Raw genomic sequence first — 14,798 nt, forward strand, 5'->3', positions numbered from 1 at the left:
GGCTAATGAAATTTTCCATGAAATTAAAATAGGCCATTTTAAAATTAAGAAAATCTTTAAAAAAATTAAGGTCATGAAAACAAAAGTGATACGTAATAAAGCTAGGGAGATTAAATTCTGCAATGTAGTTAAGCATTCTAGTGGAAGAAACTGATGATCACCCTAAATGGATTTACGTATCTGGTGTCTTAGCCCTTGGCAAGGTAAAAGTGGAAAATCATGGTTGGGTGATGCTGCTGGAGTGGCATGCACTGTCAGATTACAGTCACTTATGTGAAGAGCCTAGGCTTCATGGCTAAGAAATTGTCTTCGGTAAATTTTCATACAAAGCATTGTTTTCCTGTTCATCTTTTAGTCTGAAGTTCCAGTGCTACTCTGTCCCTCACCTACAGTGCCTTGCACATGGCAAGAATTCAAAAAATATGTGTGAAATGAATAAAGCACTGATGTAATTCTCAGTTATCCCCAAATTTCACTTATATGGAATACCACATTATACAGTAAAGCCAAATAAAGAAGAGCTACACAATGAAATTTAAGAATCAATAATAATAAAGTATCAAGTAGGAAAAAAAAAGGTCTTATATAATTACTTAGCTAAGCACTGTAATTTATACTGATGTCATGCAGATAATCTTGCTATAAATTAGCCAGTTACTAATCATCAAGGAATCTGCCCTTGTTGTCCAGCTAAACACCAAGTTGAGATTGATCTGCTGCATGAAGCTGGGGCTGGAATATTTGCTAAAGACATTATACACATCTATATTTAAATACAGACAAACATTTACTGTGTTTATGTGTGCCATTCAGAATTATCTGCACTTTGCCTCTGCCGTGGTGGTGAATGGCTAGAAATAACTAATTTTAGATGTGGTCTTTTTTGCATATGGCACAGAATTTTATTTAGGGGGCACTTAATTTGAAAATTTGCACTCACTTTAAGGTCCCTAAAGCATTAAGTGTATTACTCAAGTTTCTAATTTCTCTCTTGAATATAAATATTGGAGTAGGATTATTTTCTTGAATAAATTAAATTTTTATTTGTGTAAATGTAACTTTCCCTAAATTGGCTACTACTGCAGACACAACTTGTGTATTGTGTACTTTTCCTTCTTTTTCACTTAAAAATTAACAAAGCAAGACAACCCAATTACTGAAAATCTGGAAAAAAGCAAGAAAAATAAGTCATACACACACACACACACACACACACACACACACACACACACCCCATTTCTTTGTGTGATATTTTAAATGAACTCTTCAAATACTATCTTCCAATTCACTAACTCCATCCTCACCCCTCCAACTCTATCTAGAGCTTATTTCATTTGTTGATGTTTTTTTCTTAAATTTATTTATGATTTCTAATTTATCTTACATGTAACCTATTCTCCCCTCTCCCCCAAATTTCTTTTTGATTAAAAATAACTGTAATTTCTTTATCATGTTGAGCTCTAAACATCCTCTGTCAGAACAGTTTACACAAATGATTTCATCTGGAGTGAGTTTATGCTCCAGTTGTTTACATGTTTGTTCTCTCTTCGACATGAGATTTCCTCATGTGTCTCCAAGTTTTGTTCTTGCTCTTTCCTTCTTCACATGCATTTCAATCTAGTGGTTTTCTGTACTCTCCAGTAGGGGCTTGAATGAGCTTTCCTCAGCTCTTCTCCTGGTTAGGAAGTTTACCACTATCTTAGGTTTTAAAGAGGGGAGGCTGGCTCCTATCTGCATTTTACAGAAAGTACTATTTGTGCCCATTGTCCCACAGAAACCAAACTCTAGACATTGCTCCCTGATTACCAACCCAGGGCCTGGGACTCCTACCCATCTCAGCTCAAGACTTCAGTTCAGTGTACCACCTTGATTTTCTATACCTATTTTGGTCTACCTCTGTTTTCTCTTTATACTATATCCATCACTGCTATGATTTTGGAATAAAGGAGGTGCATCAAACTATGAACAGATAATACCATGTTGACTGGAAAATATTCTTGAAGACTTCTTTTTTTAAATTTTTATTTATTTATATTTATTTTTGGCTGTGTTGGGTCTTCGTTTCTGTGCAAGGGCTTTCTCTAGTTGCGGTGAGCGGGGGCCACTCTTCATCGTGGTGCGCGGGCCTCTCACTGTCGCGGCCTCTCCTATTGTGGAGCACAAGCTCCAGACGCGCAGGCTCAGTAGTTGTGGCTTGCGGGCCTAGTTGCTCCGCGGCATGTGGGATCTTCCCAGACCAGGGCTCGAACCCGTGTCCCCTGCATTGGCAGGCAGATTCTCAACCACTGCGCCACCAGCGAAGCCCCTGAAGACTTCTTAATTGGCTTTCATTACTAAGGTATTCTGTTGCACTTGTCCCTGTTGATTATTCACTCTGCCAAGGAATCAACGGGCTCCTCAGGCTTTCCTCCAAATTTCAATGTCCTTCCTGAATCCTCTACTTTTCACATTTAGCCCTCCTCTCTTTTCATGCATTATTTTCTCCATATGAGATCTCATCAATCCCCTGCTTTTAGTTTCCAGCTACACTTTTAACTCCTATATCAGCACCCCATATATCTTCCCCTGTGAAATGCAGGTATCTTTGCTCTTATGGCCCAGATGTAGCTCCCAACTCTTTATCTTAGTAAGTGGTATCACTTAGTCTATTTAGTTAGCTAAACAGAAATCTGATAATCCTAGATCATCTTTTCCCTCATCACCCACATGTAATCAATTACTAAGTCCTAAATCTCTGTCCTCTTAATCCTCTCTGCAATTGTCTGTTATAAGGTTTTGATCCTTATCAACTTTTTCTTGGACTGTAGTCAACAGCTTCAACTGCTAACTCTCTATACATCTCTTTTCTGCTTTAAATCACCTTCTAAATGGCATCAGAATGATCCAGAAAGAAAGAACAAGTTCTCGAGCATGAAAAACCCATGACTTAACCCATGCTCACCTTTCTAACCTCACATTCTGCTATTCCCTGCCAAACTGCACATAGTTCTCAAATACACCTTGCTGTTTTACATGTTTATGCTTTTTTAGTATTCAACCACATATCATAGCTAATTTGGGAGCGGCAATAAGCAAGTTAATGTATGCAAACTATCTTCATGATTATTCAAAAAAGAAGTCCAATGTTTTTATTTTTTATTCAGTGCTTTAATGCCCCAAACAAAGTTTCTAGCTGGATTACTCAAAACTAAGAAAAGAGGATGTGGACTGGGTGTAGTTAAACTGGACACATACAAACTGTTTAAAGTGGGAGGTCTTAAGGGCTCTCTTTATTACTTTATCACTTAATGTATTACCACTGGGAGGTGGAAGATCTTTACAATATATTTTAATATTGTATCCTAATCTTCTCTTTATATATATTTCCCTGAGTAGTCTTAAGCTCCTGACAAGTTTTGAGTCTTATCTTCCTAACCTCCAAATCCAGCTGAAAGTCTAGTAGATAAAATGCACGCAGCAAACAAATGTTAGATGTTTGAATCAACAACCAAAGGAATTCTAAAACTACATTCACGAGACACCATGAAATAATTCTACCAAAATTCTTTAAAACCAAGCATTCAAAAATTACATTTCAATGCTTTAAAACCAAGGCACTGAAAAACATTCTCAACAGGAATTCAAATAATAAGCTTGGGTTTCTTGGTAAGTTCAGTTTCCAAGTTCTATGTAATAAAGCAAGATTGGTGATTATAGTTGAAATTGGAAAGTTCCAAGTTGGTAAGTTACCTGACTACTCCAACTATACTAGGTACCTGGAAAGGATAATTCAAAAGGGAAATATTAACTAATTTTAAGAATTAGAAAGAAAAGGCCCTGGGCAGTAGATTTCTTATATTTCCATGAGTGTAGACATATTTCAACTAGAAAAATTCAGTTAGAATGACTATTTTATCAATATAACCTACCCATATACCATAGCCAACCAATAGTTAGAAATTCTGTTATAATTAAACCAATGCAAATACAATACAAATAGTAATCTCCACATGAAGAAATTATAGCAGTAATTGTGATCCATTTTTTCCCCCATTTCTACGGCCTTTAAAAAATTAAATTCAAACTGGTATAGGTCACTACATCTCTAATTCAATTTTAAAATATTTTCCGTATTTAACTGGCTTCTAACATATTTCTAAACAACAAACCTCAAATATTATGTACCAAACATTGAATTATATAAATAACCCAGGCCAAACTTTTTCAAAGCACCAAATTTACCCAGAAGGAATTCCATATTTCACCAGAAGAGGCTGAACACTATTACTATAAAACACTACCCAAAGTGGACGTCAGCAGCTTCAGGCTAAACATCTGTGTTACATTTCCGTAGCAGAATGCTTAACGTATCCATTATAAACCATCGTAAATCAAAACTGTAAAAGACAAAAATAAAAACTTACGGCTCCTTTGCAGTAAAGTCGTAACTTCCCGGATGGAGTGCGAACAATCACTGACATTCTTTTTCTAGCACTGAAAGAAAGAGGTTTTCCACAATGTGTCAGCGTAGCGAGAAGATACACCTATTTGTTTGTCACGTCTCACATATTTTAATACTCCCAGTGAAAAAATAAATTTGACCAAATTATGAGGCCGATCCTTCCACATACACAAACCATCCCCTGGGTGTATAGCTGAGTCCTTTGAAAGTTACATTATGTTTTTTAAGGCACCAGGGTACCATCTGCTTCCCTAGAGGAATAATTTACAAAATAGCTCCCTAGAAACCTGCAAGAGTTAGTATCCACCAGGATAAAGGAGAGTTCTAGTTCAATGTTTTCAGATTTAAAAAATATTTAAGCCAGTATCTTTTTCTATGAATTATTAAAAAGAGAAACGATAATCAATTTTTTTGATATTCAAACATGGCTGATTTACCGTACTTCAAAGAAATTATCTTTTTTTGTCTATATGAACTTTTTTTTTCACACACACACTGTATTTTATTTTTACAAGAGAGAAATAAACTGACACCAAGCATTATAAGTGGATGACCACAACAAAAGCAACAATGATTGCAATTACCAAACACGAAACACTCTCATACTATGTCATAATATTGACATTCAGTCCAGGAATCCTCCACTGTAACAGCTCCTTTACTTTGCAATGAAAATTGATTTGTGTATTTTTTGCCTCTGAGTCCTTGTGGGATTTTTTTTTTTTATTCAAACAGAAAGTCAATTTTAAGTACACATCCAATCACACATAAAGGCAAACACTAGAACTTTAAAAACCCACTTAAGCCTTCATGACTATCATTTTTCAATGATTACTAGCAAACCACTGGCATCATGTAAAAAACCTAATTTATCTTGCAAATTCTAGTTAATGAGCACAAACAATTTAACATTATGTTGGCAGTACAGACAGATAAAAATTGTTAGTCAAACATACAACATCTTTTAATGCATTAGCAAAGAGATTGCAAGTAACAGTGAACAGAGTAAACAGGTATGGCATTGCACAGGATAAGCCTCACTTGGAACTAATTGTGTATAAGCATATTCTCTCCAGAAACCAGGGGTAAAAAAAGACTTCTCAAGTGTCTGTGTCTATTTGTGTTACCTTATAACGTTCTGTGGCTAAAAAACTGAGATGAGTGCAATATAGCAGTTAGATTTGATGTCATAGCATACAGCTGGAGTTTCCTTCAGAAATGTCTAGGAGTATTTAGTTCTCTCTTTCTCCATCTCTAATCCCCACTGTATTAATATCTCTGATCTTCATTCCTGTGCTTTAGGACTACATTTAATTGGGCGCCTTTTTGTAATCACATCCAGGTATTCTATCTCAGCCCTTCATGATTCATGTCTCTCTTAATGCAGCTTTGATGGCATGGTCCCAAACTCATCAACTTTCTTGCTCTTTCCTTCTCCTGGCAAAACTCCCACATCTTGGGTGAATAGGAACCCTTTCTGTGGTCCATCAGGGTAAGTGGACATTGCTGGAGAAAAGTCACCCAGCCAGAGATTAGTAAACACATGGTCCCAACGTCACTGGGTGCTCCATGCTGCCTCGTCATCTACATTTCTCTAATAAGCTTGCTTGCTCTTTGTCTCCCCACAGGACTATAAGCACCTCTCCATTCCTCAAGTCTCCAATGTGCCCTTGTCATTCCTGACCCTCAGAATTTTTGCAGTCACCTTGACGGAAGCCTCCAACAAGAAATCCCTATTCTTTCTGCCATTAAAACCTGCACATTTATCCACTGTGGACCATCCTCTGTCTTGTTTCTTGTTACCATGGAAGGAACACTTCCTTTCGTATCAGAGACCTTCCTTTCACATGCGCTGTGAATCTTCTCTCACCCTGCGTTCCTGGTCATCTCACTCCTAAAGCTGTGCTGCTCTCCCCTGAACTTGTATCTTCTCCTCCTGGAATGGATCCTTCTCATCAGTACTGAAACAGTTCTAGTCTCTCTCCTGAGAAATTCATCCCAAACAACCCTCCCCGCTGAGCCACACGCATCCCTTTTCAACGCTCTACTCCCCTTCACAGCTCAACTTCTCAAAACAGTTGCCATCCACAGTTCCCACTCATTCCCCAGTCACTCCCATCTTGTTTCTCTTTCCACCAGCTGTTGAATCTCTAAGTCCAACAACTACTTTCAGCTTTGTCTTACCTAACCTTGCAGCAGTCTCTGACACAGATGACCACTCCCTCCTGGAAATTATCCTCTTCCCTTGGCTTTATGCTCTTACACTCTCTTTCTCTAATCACAGAGCAGTCTCTTTTGCTAATTCCTCTTTGCTAATCAACCCTTAGAGTTACTCGTAGTTCAATCTTCAGCCTTTTTTGTTTCCCTTACTCTATTATTATTTTATATCCAGGAGATCCAACTCATGTTCATGGCTTTTAAATACCATTTACAGGCCAATGACTACCAAATTTATATTTCAGCCATAGGCTTCTATGTGTCAGGCCTCTATAACCAGTTGCCTACCTGACATCTCTATGTATATATATCTCACTGGCATCTAAAACTTAACGATTCAAACATCTCAGCCTCAGCATCTATCCTGTATCCACCATTTGTGTAAACAGTACCTCCATCTACCCAGTCACTCATGCCAGGAACCCTAGCCCCTCCCCCTCTTTTCTCCTGCCACATCCAATTCATACCAATGGCCCCCTGACATCCCTGCAAAGGGTATCTGCATTCTATCAACTTCACTTTATTTTCTCTACCATCATCCTAGTGTAAACCACTCATGTCTTTCAGAGATTATTTTAATACCCTTAAGCCTCCCCCATCACAGCATCCTGAAAGAGCTGCTAACTTTGCTTTATTTTTCTTCACACACTTACCACTTACATAGTGTTTCTAAGTGTGTGTTCGTAAACAAACATATCCAAATGCTAACTGATACACTATTTATAATACATTACAGACATAATACAAGTAGGCTTAGGAAAAACAGTCACTTTGATGTGGAAAAAAAAAGATGGGGGATACACTTTGAGAATATTCTATGACAGTTAATCATCCAACTTCTTCTTATGCATTTTTCTTTGAGCCTTTCAGTGCATACAAGTGAAAAAAACCACAATGTTTAAATAATAAATTAGATCCCATTACTTTTGATATTAACCACTGGCATGTGGTCACTCCTAACCAAGACAGCAACAAATGTTGGCACAGAAAAGAAAATGCCTCTTAGTGTACAGACTTGCCTTATGTAGGAAAAAGTTCAAGAAAAAAAGTAGACACTTATTTCCTTGAACAGCAGCATTACGTCCTGAAGATATTTTTAAGTGTCCCCTGAATGGTGACACAATCTTTATAAAGACCCTCTTGTCTGTAGCTGAGGTCATTTTGCCCCAAGAATGTAGGTTAGTTGGGAAACTACATAGTCACGTGGGAATAAAGAGCCCAAAACTCATAGAGATATCACTGCCCATAATGGAAGGCCTCTCTTATTTGACCTTAGGAAATAAAGTAAGTAAAATAATCCTTTTGCTTTCTGCCCTTGCCTACTACATGGGAACTGGTTTTATACCTAACAGAGAGATGGGTATCCCAAGATAATTAGATGTTATAATGAACACTTAATTAGAATGGTGGGTTCCTGACTCTGATTCATTTTCATGCTAAATAAATCTTGGCACCTCTAAGTATAACGATATTTCCAGATCACTGTCTTGGTCCTATACCCCCTACAGTTGTAATGCAGACAGTTACGTTCAAAAATATTTTTATATTGCCTCTAGGAGTAATGCCTTACAAGACTCTGAAGAGTGCTGTTTATGATTTACTTACAGATATGACAATTAAAAATTGCACTAAAGATTTTAATTTAATATTTGGTATAAATAAATTTAGTTAAATAAAAATGGAAGGAAATTTATGTCATACATACAAACCACAGAGCAGATGTTTTACCTGGTGAACTCCAAGACATTGAGCAATTCGTATCTTTCTTCCTGCCCCAGCTATGAAGAAAAGGAAAACTTGATTACATAGAGTTGGCATCTTTGGCGTCTTGGAAATAAACCCTAGTCATGAAATTTTAATGTAAAAAATGTCAACACAAACAAATTGTCCCTTCTGAAATACATCATCTTTAATTGAACTTACTAACTTTTCAAGTTAAGATGGAAGATTGAACATACACATTTAATTTTCATCCTTCCCAAAGCCCCATCAAAACTACAGAAAAAAAAAAAAAAAAAACACTTCAGAAAGAAACTTGCAATGGCAGGAAAATAAGAGAAGAGAAAATTGCACAAAAAACATGGAAACCAGAAAAGAGATCAGTGAGAAACGCATCCTTAGCAGATACAAGAAGTTTCAAAGCCTGCAGTAGCCATGGGAAAAGCTGAGAACCAACCCGATTTGTACCACATAATCCCTAAGAGGCTGAAGGAAGTGGAATAGCAGGTAGCTCTAGAACTGGGAGGAAAGAGAGGGGCCTAAAATGGGAGGACTGGGAAAGAGCTACTAGAAAAGTAGCTCTGGGCACTGGCTCTTCCTGCATACTGGCAGAAGACCGAGGCTTTGCTCTATAGAGGGTAAAACAGAGGCTCTTTCATCTAGAAGTCGACTGGCACACTTGAAGATACAGCACTGTTATCATATTTGTACTAGAGGCTAGGTCCCAATGACCCCAACCCACTTGGCCCCCACCTTCTGGCAGTCAGACCTTTCCAGGTGGAAACCAGAAAATGAAGCTCTGGGGAATTCACAAGACCAAGAGAAGCCCTAAAGGTACAGACAACCACGACTTCCCAAAGGAATCCCACCAGACCACCCCACAGTGAAGCCCAATGTTGACAAATACCCTCATGCTCAGAACGGCCACACCAGCTTTCACGTTCTTCACTCTTAACCATGAGAAAACCAAAGATTAATAGATATTCAAGGACAGCTATTAACATGGATCACAGATACCCAAAACAAACAGATAAGAGCAATTTGGAGGAAAGAGAATTCAAAAAGAAAACATCCATGTCGGCCTGTGGGGTGTCAGGCTCTGGGTTTCTTGATGGACGTGAGGGGCTGGTGGACAGGTCCTGGATGTCATTCAAACACCAGACATCTGGTCATTCAAACACCAGAATGAAGTGGTTTGTCATATGCTTTCTATGGGCATTTTCTGTTGTCTCATTGGAACTGGATTACTGTGGCTTCCTGGTGGCATAAAACTTTTTGCAGTGTTTTATACCTTTGGAAATATTGCTGTACTCTCCAGTATATGCTTTTTAATGGCATTCATGAAGCAAATGAAGAAAATGTTTGAAACAAAAAGATGGCTTGTACAATTGTTATGTTTTTGTGATTATTATTTAGGTCCTGTATACTGCTCTTTGGTGGCATAGGAGGAGACTGGCCTTATGATTCTGCATTTTGAAGCTCTTGTCAAAGAACTGGCATAGTCTAGTATACATCCCATATGCAAGTGTTGCAGTAATTAAATGCTGTTCTTTTCTCCTTAGTGGAGAATGGGAAACTCTGGAAAAGAACATTGAAAGTTGATATTTAATTTTTGGTGAAGTATCACTTTCCCATTGCAATAATCAAAACAACTATAATGACAGCTTAAGACCACTTTATATTCCAGTAAAAACCATATGCTTATTTAAACTGTTAAATGCTTGTAATTGTTGAAAAAAGAAAACGTCAAAAAACTATCATTATTCCTCCCAGAGAAGAAACATAAGTACAACACCTGTGAAACAAGAACAGGGTACTATTAAAAAAAAAAGAAATACTGAAAAAACAATAAAAGCTTCTAGAAACTCAAAACATGATAGCAGAAATGAAAAGAAAATCAACAGAAGTCTGAGAAGATAACACGGAGGAAAACTTCCAAAAAGTAGAACAAAAAGGCAAAGACATGAAGAGCAGGACAGAAAAGTTAAAAGATGCGTTCAAGAATTCTAAAAAGAGAGAGCAGAGGAAAAAGAGGGAAGGAAAATGAATAGACTCATTCAAGAAAATTTTCCATAATGGAAGGATATTGATTTCCAAATGGAAAAGTGTCCACTCAGTGCCCAGTACAATGGGTTAAAATATTCTCACTAAGGACACTGTCATGAAATTTCAGAACTTTTGGGACAAGGAACATCCCACAACCTTCCAGAGAGAGAGGGGTGGGCAAGTCACAAAGACTGGAGCCACAGTGGCTTATGACTTCTCAATTAGGTGTACTGGAAGCCAGGAGACAGAGGAACAGTAAAAATTCTTCAGGAAACTGATTTCCACCCTGGAGTTCTACATTCAGCCAGACTACCAATTAAGTAGAAATATAGGATAAAAAATGTTTAGACTTGAAAGAACTAAACAAAACAAAACAAAAAACCAAATAACTTTCCATGCACCTTTTCTCAAGAAGCCAATAAAGAATGTGTTCCACAATAACAAGAGTAAGCCAAGAACAAAGAAAATATGGGATCCAGGAAACAGAAAATCTAACACAGAAGAGAGGTGAAGAAAGTCCCCAGGGAGACAGGAGAACGATTCCTCCTGACAACCACGAGTAAGACTGAACTGTCCACCAGGGCAGCTTGGAGCCCTGAGTCAGGAGCTAAGTTTACTGAAGGCTGTCACTACTGTGACTTCCGCTTCTCTAATAACACCTTTTCAATAGGATGAAATTGACAGAAAATGTGTTCTATCAACACCAGCGAGTTTACTAAGAAAGAAGTTTTGACTTACGGGAAATAGAAAGTCCAAAACAGGAGACAATCAAAAGGAATTCCAAGTGCCAGAGAAGCAGGCAAAACTGGCCCAGACCAAGGAGAATGGAGGACTTCTGGAGGGATGTCTCAGGGAAACAACTACCCACTGGCAGATTATCTGGTGTAATTGTACCAATAAAAGTGCACTAAGAAGGTATGGAACAATTAGTAGTAGGTAGAAAGTCAAGCAATTGGAAAAAAGACAAGAGATTCATGTTTAGAAAATAAAGAAAAAATATTTATTTTCAGGAGATAATTTTGTATCTGGACAGACAATATTAAAGAAAAGAAAATAGGGACTTCCCTGGTGGTGCAGTGGTTAAGAATCCGCCTGCCAACGCAGGGGACACGGGTTTGAGCCCTGGTTCAGGAAGATCCCACAGGCCATGGAGCAACTAAGTCCGTGCACCACAACTACTGAGCCTGCGCTCTAGAGCCCGCGAGCCACAACTACTGAAGCCCAGGCGCCTAGAGCCCGTGCTCCACAAGAGAAGTCACCGCAATGGGAAGCCCGTGCACCACAACGAAGAGTAGCTCCTGCTCGCCACAACTAGAGAAAGCCTGCACGCAGCAACGAAGACCCAACGCAGCCAAAAATTTAAAAAAAAAAAAAAAAAAAGAGTATGCATTCCTCTGTGTCTGATTTTTTTTTTCCCCAGTATGATGTTTCTGAGACTTATTAAGGCTCTTGATGAATCGATATTTTACTCTTTTCTATCGTTTAGCTATTCCATTGTATATTACAATTTGTTCATCCATTCGCCTAGTAATGGATATTTGATTTGTTTCTAGTTTTTGGCTACTCTGAATACAGCTGCTATGAACATTCCATGACACATCTCTCTGTGGACATATGCTTTCACTTCTCCTGGTTAAGTATGAGTAAAACCGCTGGGCTGGGTACATGTTTACCTGTGTTGGAAAACTCTAAAAGGATTTCCAAAGGGATTGTACCATCTTACACGTCTACTAGCAAAAACAGGTGATCTACTTGCTCTGCGTTTTCCTTCACATTCGGTGCTGCCAATGTTTTTAATTTTACCTTTTGTGTGGGTATGCAGTAGTATCTCATTGAGACTTTAATTTGCATTTCCTTGATGACTGATGATGTGTTCTCACGTGCTCACTGGCCATCTGTATATCTTCTTTCGTGAGATGTTTGTTCAAGTCTTTTGCCCATTTAAAAATCTGGGTCCAAATACTTGTTTAACCAAATACTGTAATATAATTATAATACTATTGGGAAGGGATGGTGAGTCAAGAGAAATAACTCCTCATTTAATATAACTGAATAGAAAGTCAGTAGATATGTCTAAAATTGAAGAATCAATACATATATCATTCATCAAACATTAAAAAATATATATAAGATGTGTAAATGTCCGAAGAAATAGCTAAAAGAATAGAAAGTTTTTGCTTCTGGGGAGGAGAACTAGAGTTGGGAACCTCTATTCTATTTTGAGCTTCTTTGGTATTGTTTTATCTTTGAAGCTAAGCATATGTATTACTTTGATAAAAAACAGACTTAAAAATAAATAACTTACTGAATCTATAATCACTGAGTCAGGTGTTCTTCCAGTGAAAACAAAATTCAGTTGCTTGGCTGCTCTGACCAAGGCTCCTTCATCTGTTTTAGGAAAACAGGACAAAGCAAATATACAGTGAAAAAAAAAATTACCCCAAATACGACAGAAAGACACTATTGCAATCCAATTTTCTGCTTAATTTTAAAAAGAATTACAATTCTTTTTATTCTGGCTCCTTTTACTGAAATCCACTTCTTTTAAAATTATACGACAATGCCAAAGGAATGAGTAGAATGATCTTAAGAATCTGAGACACATATAGACCCCAGAGTCATATTTCTGAAGATTAAGTTTCACTGTTAGCCAAACATACCTAAGAAGGATAATTAAATATACCCCTTGGTCCAGCATATTCTCTGGAAAACTTTTCTCAAAATGAATGATGCATAAAAAAATGAGGAAATCCTACATTTGCCAACAACACGGATAGACATGAAGGCATCATGCTAAGTGAAGCAAGCCAGACAGAGAGAGAAAAATACTGTATGATCTCACTTATATGTAAGATCTAAAGGGAAAAAAAAGAAAACAAACCCCAAACTCATAGAAAAAGAGATCAGATGTGGTTAGCAGAGGTGGAGGGTGGGAGAAGGGGCAACTGGAGAAAGGTGATCGAAATGTACAAATTTCCAGTTATAAGATAAATAAGTACTAGAGATACAGTGATATATGTAAATTATTTCTTAATAAAACTGGAAAAAATGAATGGCATGAAATTGCCTTAAGTTTTATCCTTTTCTTCCTAAAATGTTTAATGTAGAAAAACTAATACTATTAATGTTGAGGGGTCAATTTAAATGGATATAAATGAACTGATGCTTTGTTGTATTATATATTATTTACTTACATCACCCTGTTACATCAGACCTTCTTGTTTCTTAGGGAAGGGTGTGGGATAAAACATTCACATAGCTTCTATCTTAATGATATGAGATCTTTTGGTTTTTAGGAATTTGGTACATTCTACAAGGGAGCAGGTGCTGGTTGATAATACAGTTTAAAACACTTATTAAAAAAGTTCCCCAAAGTGTGTTCATTCTTTCCTGAAATCTTACAATCATCAAATTGACTATTTACCCAATTTTTCATTGAAAATAAGCCTAAGTATTAAATAATGATAACTGTGCTAATACATATTTTATGGAATCCCTTCAAATGTGTAAAACTTTTCCCATCCAAATAAATACACAACGAACTCCCTGATTATCATCTCCAAGAGAAGACAGCAAAATTGGTATTCTAAAATGCGCTCTATTTAAGCAAACAGATCTTCCTTTTCCTGTCTGCTTATGTGCAAAAACAGTTTATGACTAACAGTTTATTCTTAGTTATTTATAAAGAAGGGAGAATTTACTATGTGTATATATAAAGTACCATTTTTTTTACTTGTGTGAATTTTGTTATTCAAATTTACATGTAATTTATGCCATATAACAAATGTTACACAAAGTTATATATTTTAAAATATATATATTTAATTTTGAAAGCCAAGGTTTATCTAATTAGTAAATAAAATTTGTAATCTGAAAAACATAACTTGTTTATTTTACTTCCTCAAATTAAATTTTTCTGAACAATCTCAAATTTCAGAACAATTTTCCAGCAAGAAATACCTCACAATTGCTTCATTTGTACCTGGAGATGCTGCCTGGTAAATAATCTTATCACCTTCCCGCTCTGGTACTGCTGTGTGACAAACTGCCATCATTGTAAGAAATTCACATATTATAGGTGCAGTTGGCTGTAAGAAATAAACACATAATTTAGCCACTTTCATTTAAACATTTGACACTAATGATAGTAATACTACTTCATGCATATTTACTAAGAGTGCAGCTGTTAAATATTGAAGGTGTGGAAGTCAAGAAGCCAACAACTATTATGAAGAAAAAATATTTTTAACTAAAATCATTCATTTGTGCACCCTCTCATTCCTTTTCTAAACATTTATATAAGACCACTTTGTCTTGTTAAATAGAAACCGTACAGCGAAAAAGGCAGATATGGTTGAATCTTGTTATTAAGGAC

General features: G+C 37.0%; 1 protein-coding gene across 6 annotated transcripts in view; it reads right to left on the reverse strand.

Annotated features, from left to right (window-relative positions):
- ATP8A1 (ATPase phospholipid transporting 8A1) overlaps positions 1 to 14,798 on the reverse strand; it is a 235,562-nt gene that overhangs the window by 118,459 nt on the left and 102,305 nt on the right. For all 6 annotated transcript variants that reach the window (XM_067735836.1, XM_067735834.1, XM_067735838.1 and 3 more), the window contains 4 exons: positions 14,406 to 14,511; positions 12,729 to 12,811; positions 8,387 to 8,436; positions 4,404 to 4,473 (listed from right to left, as the gene is read on the reverse strand). In XM_067735836.1, coding sequence (XP_067591937.1) covers positions 4,404 to 4,473; positions 8,387 to 8,436; positions 12,729 to 12,811; positions 14,406 to 14,511 — 309 coding nt within the window. The remainder of the gene's footprint in view (positions 1 to 4,403; positions 4,474 to 8,386; positions 8,437 to 12,728; positions 12,812 to 14,405; positions 14,512 to 14,798) is intronic.

The sequence above is a fragment of the Pseudorca crassidens genome, chromosome 4 (genome assembly GCF_039906515.1).
Source record: "Pseudorca crassidens isolate mPseCra1 chromosome 4, mPseCra1.hap1, whole genome shotgun sequence".
Lineage (NCBI taxonomy): Eukaryota > Metazoa > Chordata > Mammalia > Artiodactyla > Delphinidae > Pseudorca > Pseudorca crassidens.